Here is a 12,264-nt window from a genome sequence, read left to right on the forward strand (position 1 = left end):
CGAGTGAACTTGACTGAATTAGGATGATGTGTGCTCTCTGACACTGAACTGGTTTACTGAGAACAGGTTGAAACGTAAACTTGGCAGTTTATTCTTGAACTTGGAAACAACAACTGACCAGACAATGCCCACTCGAATCTTGTTCTGGGGCTTTCAGAACAGATTGAGTTTACTGTAGATGTTTTTAGCCATGTTTCTGAGCATCTCTTGTGTGACATCTTACCTATGTTGACTTAAAATCCACCCAATAGGCTTTTTTTCCCACTGTGACATGTCAAAATGTCTTCAGTGAAAAAGGCCTATCAATCTGAGCAACTGAGCAGACACAGTCTACTGATGAGGACCATGTGATGCAGTCAAAAGCTCCAGAACAAGCGAGTTACTGGTCCTTGAGTTGAGATTGTTTTGTCAACTTTCTTCCTGGCTGTGTGCACGCACGTGAGATATACAGATCATTACACATCAAATATCTGTCAATTATTTACTTGTTCATTGAGTTGAACAAGTTATTATTGTGTAACAGGATGTTTTCTCATGGTAGTGTCGTCGATTTACTGAAAAACAATCAGCTATTTTGACCAATTTGATCATTTATTGATTGCTTCAGTCAATTTTCAAGTAAAGATACCAAACATTCCCTTATTCCAGCTGCTAATTGGTCAGTATTTTATGCTTTTCTCCTGTCTTATGTGATAGTAAACTGATTTGGATTGGATTTTTTCTAGGTTTTGAACTGTTGGTCGGACAAAAGAAGCTATTTCATAACATCACCTTGGGCTTTAGGGAATTGTGATGGACATTTCTCACTATTTTCTGACATTTTATTGAATTGATTAATCCAGATACTATTCAGCTGATCAGAACTCTTCAGCCATTAACACTAAATAAAAATTCAAAACTCACTAAATAGCTATCCGAAATATAAAACATGGCCTTAACGTGACAAGATCAAATGTTTTGTGCAATACAGCAGCAAAAGGAAAATTGAAACTCGATTAAACTCACTACACCACAGGCCAACTTAGCTTCAGCACAAAGCGTGGTAGTTCCAGTCCACTTGCTACTATAGCCTCTATAGCAGTAGCCCTAAAGAGATACTGTGTCATAAATGAGAGAGATGTCAGATTGGATTATGGTCTAGGTACAGAGCTTCTGTGTAAGCGCCTGGTTAGGTTAAGCATCATGATGAAGAAGCCCCCTCCTCCTCCTCTTCTTCTTTCTCTCTCATTTCCCCAGTGTAACGCTGGCTGTGCACACTGGTACACTTTGCTCCTAGTGTGCTGTGACCAGACCATGAGACAAGAGATGCTGTAGTCCACAGACTTTACATCATCTTTCAAATTGGGACAAAAATAGTGGGCAATTTCAGAGAGCCGTAATAAAAAGTGGATGTTAAGAGCTTTAAAAGCTCCAAATTGAACTCAAAAGCATGGTTGAAATATTCCTCTCAGCAGTCTGTATGCTGGGATGGTTCATTTACTATAGAGGAACAGTGCAGGGAGGCTGAGTGAAGCCTAGTATGGCGGGTGTAAAGAAGCTGCTAGTTTGAGGAAATGTGCATGATAACAAAAGAGGGGTAGGGGGCAGTGCACGCGATCATATGTCCACAATATTCACAGCTTGAATAAAAGCACAAGATTGCAGAATGGCAGTATTAATGTATGGAGGCTGGATGGAAACAAAGGATAGCGTGCATGCGATGCTGAATGAAACAATGCGTCCCAGGAGGAAGATACAGCAACCTACCTTGATGTTGTCAGGCGAGCACTTCTATCTGTGCATCTTCTTTTACTGGAGCACTGCTGATTTCATTCACATCAGCCGCGGGAAAAGAATCAAATAAAAAAACTGTCAAGGAGCTTTTAGTTGCCAAAAATGTTTGTTAAAAAAAGAACAAAACAAAACAAAAAAAACCCCACCAAAAGCTAGAGGCTCAGCCCAGCTCGCTCTGCTAAGGGATAACTATATTCTTTCCCACATACAGGCTATTATGTGTGCTCTTCATCAGGAAAAAAGCCTCATGTTGTGTAGCTTTACGCTAGCCGAACGGCTAACGTAACCCGTAACGATATTTCTACCGCAAACCGGTGAGTAGAGAGATGCTATCCTCATGATTTTCCGTCATCCCGCTGTGTTTTGGTGAGGGTGATAAGAAAGCAGAGAAAAGGATGCTCTCAGGCTGTGGCAGCGAGCAGGTCCCTTCGCTCTCCTGCTGTCTACGGAAGCCCGGATGGTCCAGAAAAGAAACTCGCTTTCTTTTTTATTCCGCTCATCTGGTAGAAGGGAAGCTGAAGTGAAATCACGAGAGATAATAATATCACTTTTAATAAAAAAAATAATGATAATACATTTGATTCATATTGAATTTCATAACAGATGTTTCAAAGTGTTTCAGAAGGCAGTAAGAAAAGATAAAAATGTCTAAATAAACAGAAAACGCGCCATCTCCAGTTAATAGTTGATGTTTAACCTCAGATGATCTTTTTTTTTCTTTTTTGTGTGATATTTAGTACTTACTTCTTCAATTGTATTGACTAATTGGTCATGGGCTATTGGTTCACTAATATATGTTTTGTCTATTTGTTTATTATAGTCATTAGATTTCAGCTGAGATATATTTGAGAATAGTTAATTGTTTTGCATGGTCTTTTTAAACTGGGAATACACCATAAGTCATTTGGTGTTAATGTAAAATCCCGCTACAACATCAAAATAAAATAAATTGTATAACAGTCTAACAGTTTGTACAGCTGCCCCCTCATACTCAATTAGTCGATAAATTGGTTGAATTTAATTTGTTTATTCGATTTTAGATGATATATACTTTAGATTAAGTTGATTGTTGCAGGGTCTCTTTAAAATGGATATAAGCCATTAGTCATTTGGCATTAATGTAAAAGGTAAAACATCTGGCATCACAGTGATCTTCACAAATATGGTTTTAATCACTGGATATTATGAGATCTTCTGCAGTCAACTGAAGCTTATTTGAGAAGTAATGACCAGTTTCAGATAGATAGATTTAATTTGAATAATTCTGCACTGATGCTGTGCTGTTTTATTCAATTTCACACTATAATCGAGGTTAAAAGCTCCACCAGTCGACAAATGAATACTATGTTGAATAATAACAGAGTGAGCTTAACTGTTTCCTCAACTGAGTTTTTTCTGTGTGTACAGAACCAGTTAAATCAGCAGGACAGATGTTGTGGTTTTCTGCTCCATCTAGTGGAAGCACGTAAACACTGCAGGAAGCAGGACGAGCGTCAGTGATCTGGGTCGCATACAGCTCACATTTCAAACAGCAATAAGCTACACACACCCGTTTATAATGACTGGACACTTGGTTATCGCTATAGGACTGAAAAAAAACCAAAACATGAATATGGATATAAATCAGAAACAAATACAAAGATCTTGATTGGACCATTTTATTTTCTCAAGGACATTTATGAAGCCAGAAGGACAATCTGTTTTTGTTATTATTATACACAATGTCAAAAACAATGAGTTATTTTCTGATCACCATCACATCAACATAATGCACACACGGTACCAACTACAGTCACTGAAAGCCTGGGGTTTGGTTCAGAGCCTGGTTTACCAAAGGAACCTTGTACTTACATCTTGGTTTAATTATAAAACCACGATAAGGGCAAAGACGATCTTGCAGCTTCTACACCTTTGGGAGGCCAGGTCTAGATATATTAAACACAATCCAGTTTCCCCATCAAAGTTTATACTCATTCACAACTCCACAAGAGGGCTGGAGGAAAAATTACAGGAAAGATTTTAGACAATTTACAATTAGCCATGGTCTGTCATCTTAACTTGTGGAATGATACATCAAGAACAAAAAGTGTTGCCAAATGAGTTTCCACACAAAGCATTTTCCACTCTGTGCCCACATCAACTTGATTCTTTACCCGCATTTACAGGTCAGCATCAACAGGAAACCGCACTTCAGGCTGCAAAGCTACCAGCTGATAAAATGTACATGCTTTGACGACAAGGATTTAATGATGGCTTTGTTGTGTAGCAAGAGTCTAATTTTGTGATTCAAATTGCACTCTACCCAAACACTAGACTTCAGCTTCAAACACATGTTAAGCTTCTTTAAGGAATGTTAGAAAATAATTTGGGAAGACAGACTTGAACAGCTAACATGTTAAGATGTACATTCAAAACAAAGACCTTATAATAAAAAATAAAGAAATATAAAGATTTTTGTGTAAAATAGGGTATCTAAAAATCTGTATCCATAAAGTTGTTTGATTGTGTAATGGAGTCCATAGTGTTGGGAGCCAGACCACCTGAGATGACATTAAGTTAGAGGACCAGTGTATGGAAAATGACTTTCCCTGAAGACCTCAAGTGCAATGATGGTGATGCTATAGCAAATATTAACAGTTGCTATAGAGTCTAAGGTAACACTAGTAACTGAGGTGCTCTCTAAAATAGATCCCTCCTTCCTGTCTGAGATGATAAAAGGTTGAAGAGTGAAAGAGAATAGCAATTTTAACTTTGTTCACTTGTGAGCTGACACGTTAGGTTTCCTAAAACCCAGCATCATGCTAAGGTCACACTCTGGACAAAGGGTGTCTTAAATGAAAAGCATTGGACGTGCACAATCTTTTGACTTCCCTCTAGTCAACACTGAACAATCCACTTTCATGTGCAATCCATCCTTGTAAAAACTACTGAAAAAGGATCACAACCTGGTTAAAACTCCAAATAGTAGAGGAGACTCTGGGGGGGGGGGGGTTATGGCTGGCAGCTGTGTTCAGGAGGCTCATGGGTTTGAAATATAGATCTTAGTTCATGACGTTTTTTGGGGAGTACCAAAATGAATGACAGGATGACATATTTAGAGCAGATCTGCCGCTGTGATCTGACTCTATTCGGCCTCCCAAAGAGTGTATCCAACTGTCCAGTGACCTTACTAATGATTCCAGATCAGTACTCTAAATCAAACTTCATAGATTCTGTGTCACTTCCTACAGCAGGAGGCCTAACAAATACTGTATTTGGGCCACAGCGTGGATTAAAGACCACTTTCTTATTAGCAAAGAACAGTTACAAAAACAAAACAAACAAAAAAAAATGACAGACCAGGCTACAGTAATAAACACAATGGTAAACACCCTCATGCTTCACAGGAAAAAAACAAAAAGATCACGTGTCCAGCATACACACACACGCACACACAAATATTTTCAAATACTCTAGTGCAGTTTTTAACTCATCATTCATCCAAGAGTGGTCTGAAAAAATGTTATGGAGCTGCCCCAACTTGCATGAACCTATCCTTAAATTCTGAGAGTGATTCAGCTCCAAGTTGTCTTCACAGCTCTGAAGACTACAGACAGGAAACAGAAAACCCTTCACAACATGTACACTCTGCTCGTACTACTCATTAGGCTGAACTGTTGGAGAGATACAGGGTTCACTCAGTTATTGCAGGCGCTCACGAAACACCGGCATCTGGTGATTTTTTTTCTTCAGCTTTCTTATTCAACACTCAGCAGGGTGTGCACGTACCACTCTTGCATGAATGATGGTTAAAAACAATACCAGGCAAATAGAGACATTTAAATAATTTACGATGTATTTACACAATAATCCATCTCATTTTCCAGCAGTGTCTTTTTATCTTCTCAGCGTGTGAATGCATCTTCTAGTCACCCATCTTTACTTTCGACGTCTGAGGGAGAAAAAAGAAACCAGTTAATACAGAATTTCAAAATATACAAACATGTAGAGTCATCACATCTACACAACATAGCTCCATCTAGACTTTTGAGAAAATAATTACTCTCTTTGCAATGACATTTCTGCAACAATGGTCAGCAACAAAAGGCCATTGTTAGCCATGGATAGCTTCGTCCTCTAAAAAAGGAAAAAAGAAAGATTGGGAAGACACGAAAAGAAAGCAGCTTTTCTCATTCACCTGCAGAATGGCTACAATGACACCAAACAGGCCGATAGCGCTGCCAAAGATTTCCACAATGAGGATCTTCACGAACAGGCTGGCGTTCTGGGCATCTGCCAATGCAGCTCCGCTGCCCACGATGCCGACACAGATGCCGCAGAAGAGGTTGGAGAAGCCCACAGTCAGACCGGCTCCAAACATGGAGTAACCTAGTAGGATGGAAATCAACTGAGTCAGAGACCTCCGTGACTAATCCACAGTGAAACTGCCCACAAAAATTCTGGTTTGGAAATTAGATAGTAAGAGTAGATGCTATTAAATTTGAAGGACCTTAAAATACAAACATTACCAGCTTTCCACGCCTGATATTTTATGAGTTCATTATATGTGGGATCTATAGATATTAACAGATTTGTCAAAATTCATTAGATTTTGTTAAAGTATTGAGCAATCCATAATCAATACGCATTTAGACTAAATGCTGCAAGTATCTTGTGTTTGCAACCATAACCCACCTTCTTCCAGCTGAAAACATCTAATATCAAATATCTACATTAAATTCATGCGCATCAAAAATGAGAGCAATTCACACTGAAAACAGCAATCGGCGTGATGTTCAGTGAATTCCAGCCGTTTATGTTAAAATTGTTTCTGGAGTGGATTTTTCTTTTATGACTTGCATTTAGAAGCTTAGTCTGTTTTCTTACCAGCTTGGTAGTTCCTCGCCCCGATGGTCTCAGGAGTTGTTCCACTGAATCTCTATAAGATGAAACAGGTTACATTTGGAACCATCTTTGCTCTGTTGTCGATATCATATAAAACTAATTTCTGTCTCATATGTTTAATACTGTAATTTACGGCTGTGCCGTTCCCTGTACAGTGCGCCTGTCTGAAATCCCCTCTCAAGACAAAATGGATAACTTGATCATAAACAACAGAAGTGCTTATTGCTTACCTCAGCCATGTTGCTGATAACAATGGCCATGATGATCCCATAGATGGCCACAGCTTCACAGAAGATGATGCTAGAGGGAGACAAAGTCAGAGAAGTGACTGGATATTAAATTGGCAGCTTGGTCTCCCAAGTCACTACAAAGTGCTGGTAACAAACTGGTCATGGACGCTCATTCACTGGCTACAAAGTGTTGGGAAGGCCAATGAGAGCAGGACTCAGGATATTTCTAATTTTAGTGAAAAGTGTATTTACATAATATTAATATAAAGCTGCAGTTCTAATTTGAGAAACCTTTACAGAGGTTTTGACATTGCTTTATGGTATTAAATGGCTACTACATTTCTCCATGAGGAATGCAATTATTAACATATTCATTTCAGTTTGACATAATATTATGCAGCTGAGCCTATAGGTTTCAGGATGGATGGATGGATGAAATACTTTAATAACCCCAAAGGGAAATCGCAGTGGTACAGCAGCTACTGCACATAAATCACTAAGAACCAATGAGGCAGGTGACAAGGCAATGGCAAAATGATATAACTAAAATACAGTAAATAAAGTATAAAATATAGAACAGAGGAGAATTGGACAGAATGGAACTGAACGTTTTCATTCTTGAATGAGCCTACCTGACCAAATTCTTGGTTTTGATTCGTGGAGCCTTGACACCACCACCAATGATGCTAGAGCCAGTGATGTAGATCCCCCTGGAAAATACAAACCAACAATCAGCACGACATCTATAACATGATAGAAAACTACCAGGACGCATAACCAAAAAACGACTTATCAATTTACATTTATTTTTCCACCACCATTTTGGAAAATGAGACGTCACATTCATTTTAGCTCTACAAACCACATATTTTGGCAGTAATTGTTTGAAATCACTGTTGTATCATCTATGTATCATAATTATCCGATAAAATAGTAAATTAGCACATTTTGGAACTTATCAACAACTGATCAGAGGAAAACCACAAACCCTGTAAAAGCTCCTCTTTACAATGTGATCACCCAATATGTGTGCTATCATAGGGGTACAGTAAAAATGGCCAAGTAAAGTAAATTTAAATAAATATTCAACAGGAAGCAAAACAGACAGGCAGGTTACAGTAACACAAAACCAAAAATCGAATTTTAGGATACGCATGGATGGAGAACACATGAAAAAAGGTACTTCCAACCAATTTTAAAATGATGTAAATATTACAAGAGGAAGTAATGTGCATGGTGTCCATCTAATGATGAAAAAATAGATATCAGTGACTCAACATGTGGATTAGAAAGGCACTGTTAGAGTCATGTGTAAATGTAATTCAGCGACATTACATTTAGTCACTATACAGATACAACAAGCCAACAGCGGCTGGACGGCGTTGGGAGCCGTGAGTGGCTGACAGTCGCCTGTAGTGTTTGCTGTGTGTCCCAGACAGTTGGCTCTAATTGACCTTTATCTGCAGCTGTTCAGCCAATTCTGCTTGTTGAATCTGCATCAAAGGAAGTCAGTCAGAGAGAGAGCTCTCTGGCTGGCTGCTCATGCTGGCGAATCATCATCAATTATTTCACCCGTTTAGTGCAGCTTCTCTATATACGTTAATTTTTTTAAGCATTCAAGTACCACCACCCCTGGCTTACACATTCACAATACCACTTCAAACTGTGTTCCTTGTTTAGATACTCACCAGGCAGCTCCCACCACAGACAGAGAGATGGCCAAGCCAATGCCCAGACTGGCCCACATGAAAGGAGAAGTCTCTGTCAGGAACCTGCAAGCAAAGAGGCACAGCTGATGAAGACTACGCTTTATAAAGGAAAAGTAATGTGTACAAGCAGAAAAACATTAATGTATTTGTTTTCATTTCAGTACGTGTTGTAAACGTGGTTAAGAGGTGTTCCTCTTTTGCTTATGTTCTGTCTTTAGCTCTGAGCCATCTTAACTTAAATATGTTATCAATGAAAGTCCAAGATAGAATTTGCTACATAAATAATGACGATAAAATCATAAATAACTTGTATCATCTACCATATCTTCACCTAAAATGACAAAAAAACAAAACTAAATAAAATTACTTTTGCATCGTCCTTTATACTTCCATATAATAAACACAGTTGACTTTTGAACAGTCATCCAAGTCTGCCATAGCAACATCAAAGGCAATACCAACAGTACTGTGCTATACTGAACAGCCTGAAACTAGTATTTATTGTAAGACAGTATTCTCACAATTGTGCAATCTGGGAAAAGTCAATGTAGTTTTGTTACTACTGAAACAGCCCCAAATTTCAACATCTACATTCCCATCACAAATTGTGCAAAGATCTGTCTTCAAACTGTCAAAAATTTAAAAAATATTTCGTCAACTATCATACTTGACAAAACAGCAATTCAATTCAACTAATCAATTTATGAACTACTCATTGCAGCTCTACTTCAAATCAAGCAAAAATGTCAACAGAAAATATTATCCTGTCCACAGAAAAAGAGGAATTAGCTTGGGTAGTCCTGTTTGGGCCACAATTAAATACTGTTTTGTCCAAAAGTTGCCCCAGTCGTGCTTATTAACCTGCAGACAGTAGCTTTATGCCAAGATTGCTTACCATGCCACATCAAAGCGGAATCCAAGGTCAAATATGGTATAACAGATACCTGTGAAAACAAATAATTATTAAATTAGATGTGAAAGTGTTAAAAAGGTCAGCCAGATGCAGTGTTTACAAGCCAGCTGTATGTGAACGAGAAACCCCTTTAGTACAGACATTTACAGTATGTTACTGAACTAACACACATTTTCCCTGAACCACGTGTGAAACAGTGTCACATTTAAGTGCTAAAGTCATGGAAAGAAGTTCTAACTTTAGTGTGACAACTTGGCTCACTCTCACGTGAGAACTGCTGCAGTTCCTGTTTGGGACCGTTGACCACTGTGCAAAGAACAGCTAACCAACTGACGTTAGCTTAGCCACATTATGTGACTTATCTTTGACTTAAACAACTGATAGAAGAGCAACCCGAGATCCCATCATAACTCCCACCGCAGACAGTCTGAAACTAGTCAACATAAACCGCAAACAGTGTTGTACAACGTTTGAACCTCTGACATTTTCTGCTGTAAGGAGGTTAGCTACGAGCTACCTGTCATTAGCTTAACGTTAAGTAGCGTTACATGCTAGCGAACTGCTAGCTAACGTGTATGCAAGATCGGGTCGCTTGTCTGAAAGGTACATACATGAAATTTTGATTTTAAAATTGTGTCTTTGAGTCTTTATGGTATTAATTACCACCATGCATGAACAACCTAATTCCAGATTGACAATTAACCTACCAATAGTAGCTAGCAAACAAAATGGAAACAGCCGCGGCGACTCTAGTCCCATGATTTAGCCAGGTCCCAAATTATCGCTGTCAAACGCTAAAAAACGCGTTTTACCATTAAGAAATAACGACCGACTACAGCGTCATTGTCGCATAAATCAAGGAAATACATGATTTCATTCATTAACTCCAATATTCAGACTCATTTTCAGGGGAAATATAATCTTACCGACGATGAGTATGGTACTCCAGAAGGCCAAAGTGACCCCCGTATACAGAATAGCGTGTCCGTTCATCATCCACTCTAGCAGCATCTACCCGGCGGTCTAACTGCTGGATCACCGAGATCTCCAAGGCTCAAATGTAAAATTTGACGCCGGTAACGCGAAGATAACGAAATAATGCAGTTTTAAGAAGCGCTATCAGTCGATGGAGGAGAAGGAGCATCAAAAGGGGAAGCTAGGTGATGTCAGCTGATCCAGCTTGACTAGCATGTGACCGGGGGACTGGAGGGCTGCGTTCGGTTATATTTCTTCTTCACATTGCTTGAATTATTTCGCGGCGACGGCGAATAAATGTTTATTTATTCTACATACGGTTGCGGTAACAACAACATGGGTTGTGATTCGCAATGCACTATACACAGAATAAAAAGGTTTGCAGCTCAGTACTTAAAAAGATGAGTATTGTAACCGAATGCGTCCGAGAAGGCTGCATTCCACCTGAGTGAGAGCTACCTGCAGCGCGCGTAAAGGACGCTAGATGTCACTCTTGTAGTTGTGTATGAGTCAAGTGTTTTTTGTACTTTTAAGAGATTATACTGACATAGGCCTCTGTATTTATTTAAAGGAATTTCTCAATCAAAATGTGTCCCAGATTCAAAACTAGTATGGGTTACAAGTGGACTGTGAAAACAGTATATAATAACAATATAACAGGAAAATGTGTTTTTTTATCTAGTCCATCAACCTTGAACAGAATGATCAGATCCCTTTTTCAGGCTAACATTGTCACCATTACATGTGTAATCCCTTATTGAAGAAGGTTGTCCTCAAGAGGAAACCAAGAGGAAAGGTTTGGACCTTGTCTTTAAGATACTCAAGTACAATGATAAGTAATGATGATCCACCAGGGGGAGTCCTTTCCATAACTGTTATTTTTCAGCGAAGCTTTCCTTCGTTAAACTGTAAATGGATGAGTTCAAAATATTTGTGTCAGGAGTGTAATAAGTATGTTTTTATTACAAAATAAAACAATCCAAATCGATGGTTAATACTTAGCAGGGTTATATATCCCTGTTGATAACAAAATAATTGTTTTATCTTTGTTAAACAATAATCAGAATCAGAATCAGAAATACTTTATTGATCCCCGGGGGGAAATTGTACAGTACCGGTGCTCCCATTCAAGAGTAGAAAGTAGCATAAATTTAGGACTAAAAGTATGTACAAAATATAAAAATAAGAAATAGAAAATAAGAATTTACAATATTTAAGTGAAAGATAGAAGTAAAGAATATACACAACAACATATATATATATATATATATATATATATATATATATATATATATATATATAAAATATGTAAAGTCAAAGCTTGACAACAGTACAACAACATTTACAAAGCAGTCTTTGCTGTGAGACTGATGGCACAAAGTTGGAGACAATCCATAAATCGGATTTTCCTCTTCATTAAAGCCAGTGCTTCTTACCTCCGAGAAAAGTGTCCTCGTTTGTCTTCTATTCCATCACAGATCAGACATGATTTAATGAGGACTAGAGGCCCTTAAGGTCCTGTAGTTGTCTTACTCACACCAGCATAGATTCTGTTCTTCTTCATCCAAGAACCACATCGCAGGAGTAACTATTGGTAACCATTATTTCTCTATTCTCCAGTCTCTTCTCACACCTGCATTTTATTCTGTTTTCTTGTTTCTGTTCTGTTGTTTAGCATTATGTCATGGTGTTTTATCATTATTTTGAGGAAGTAGAAACTGCTGTATCAGTAAATAAAAGACAGGATTTGTGCTGATTGTGGAATGATTGATGTATCATT

General features: G+C 38.3%; 1 protein-coding gene across 1 annotated transcript; it reads right to left on the bottom strand.

Moving 5' to 3' along the window:
* Nucleotides 1-3,417: 3,417 nt before the first annotated feature.
* Nucleotides 3,418-10,626, bottom strand: atp6v0b (ATPase H+ transporting V0 subunit b). The gene is made up of 8 exons (XM_070918787.1): nt 10,436-10,626; nt 9,492-9,540; nt 8,576-8,659; nt 7,520-7,597; nt 6,888-6,957; nt 6,640-6,691; nt 5,951-6,141; nt 3,418-5,704 (listed from the first exon to the last, which is right to left on the bottom strand). Exons 1-8 carry the CDS (start codon nt 10,518-10,520, stop codon nt 5,678-5,680), a joined length of 636 nt encoding a protein of 211 aa, XP_070774888.1. The 5' UTR covers nt 10,521-10,626; the 3' UTR covers nt 3,418-5,677.
* Nucleotides 10,627-12,264: the final 1,638 nt, after the last annotated feature.

The sequence above is a fragment of the Enoplosus armatus genome, chromosome 14 (genome assembly GCF_043641665.1).
Source record: "Enoplosus armatus isolate fEnoArm2 chromosome 14, fEnoArm2.hap1, whole genome shotgun sequence".
Lineage (NCBI taxonomy): Eukaryota > Metazoa > Chordata > Actinopteri > Centrarchiformes > Enoplosidae > Enoplosus > Enoplosus armatus.

Coding starts and splice junctions, on each gene's coding strand:
- atp6v0b (XM_070918787.1), bottom strand. CDS start 10,520: ATGCTGCTAGAGTGGATGATGAACGGACACGCTATTCTGTATACGGGG. Junction 8,660..9,491: donor TTCCGCTTTGATGTGGCATG/GTAAGCAATCTT, acceptor CTTTGCTTGCAG/GTTCCTGACAGAGACTTCTC. Junction 6,958..7,519: donor AAAACCAAGAATTTGGTCAG/GTAGGCTCATTC, acceptor GTCTCCCTCTAG/CATCATCTTCTGTGAAGCTG.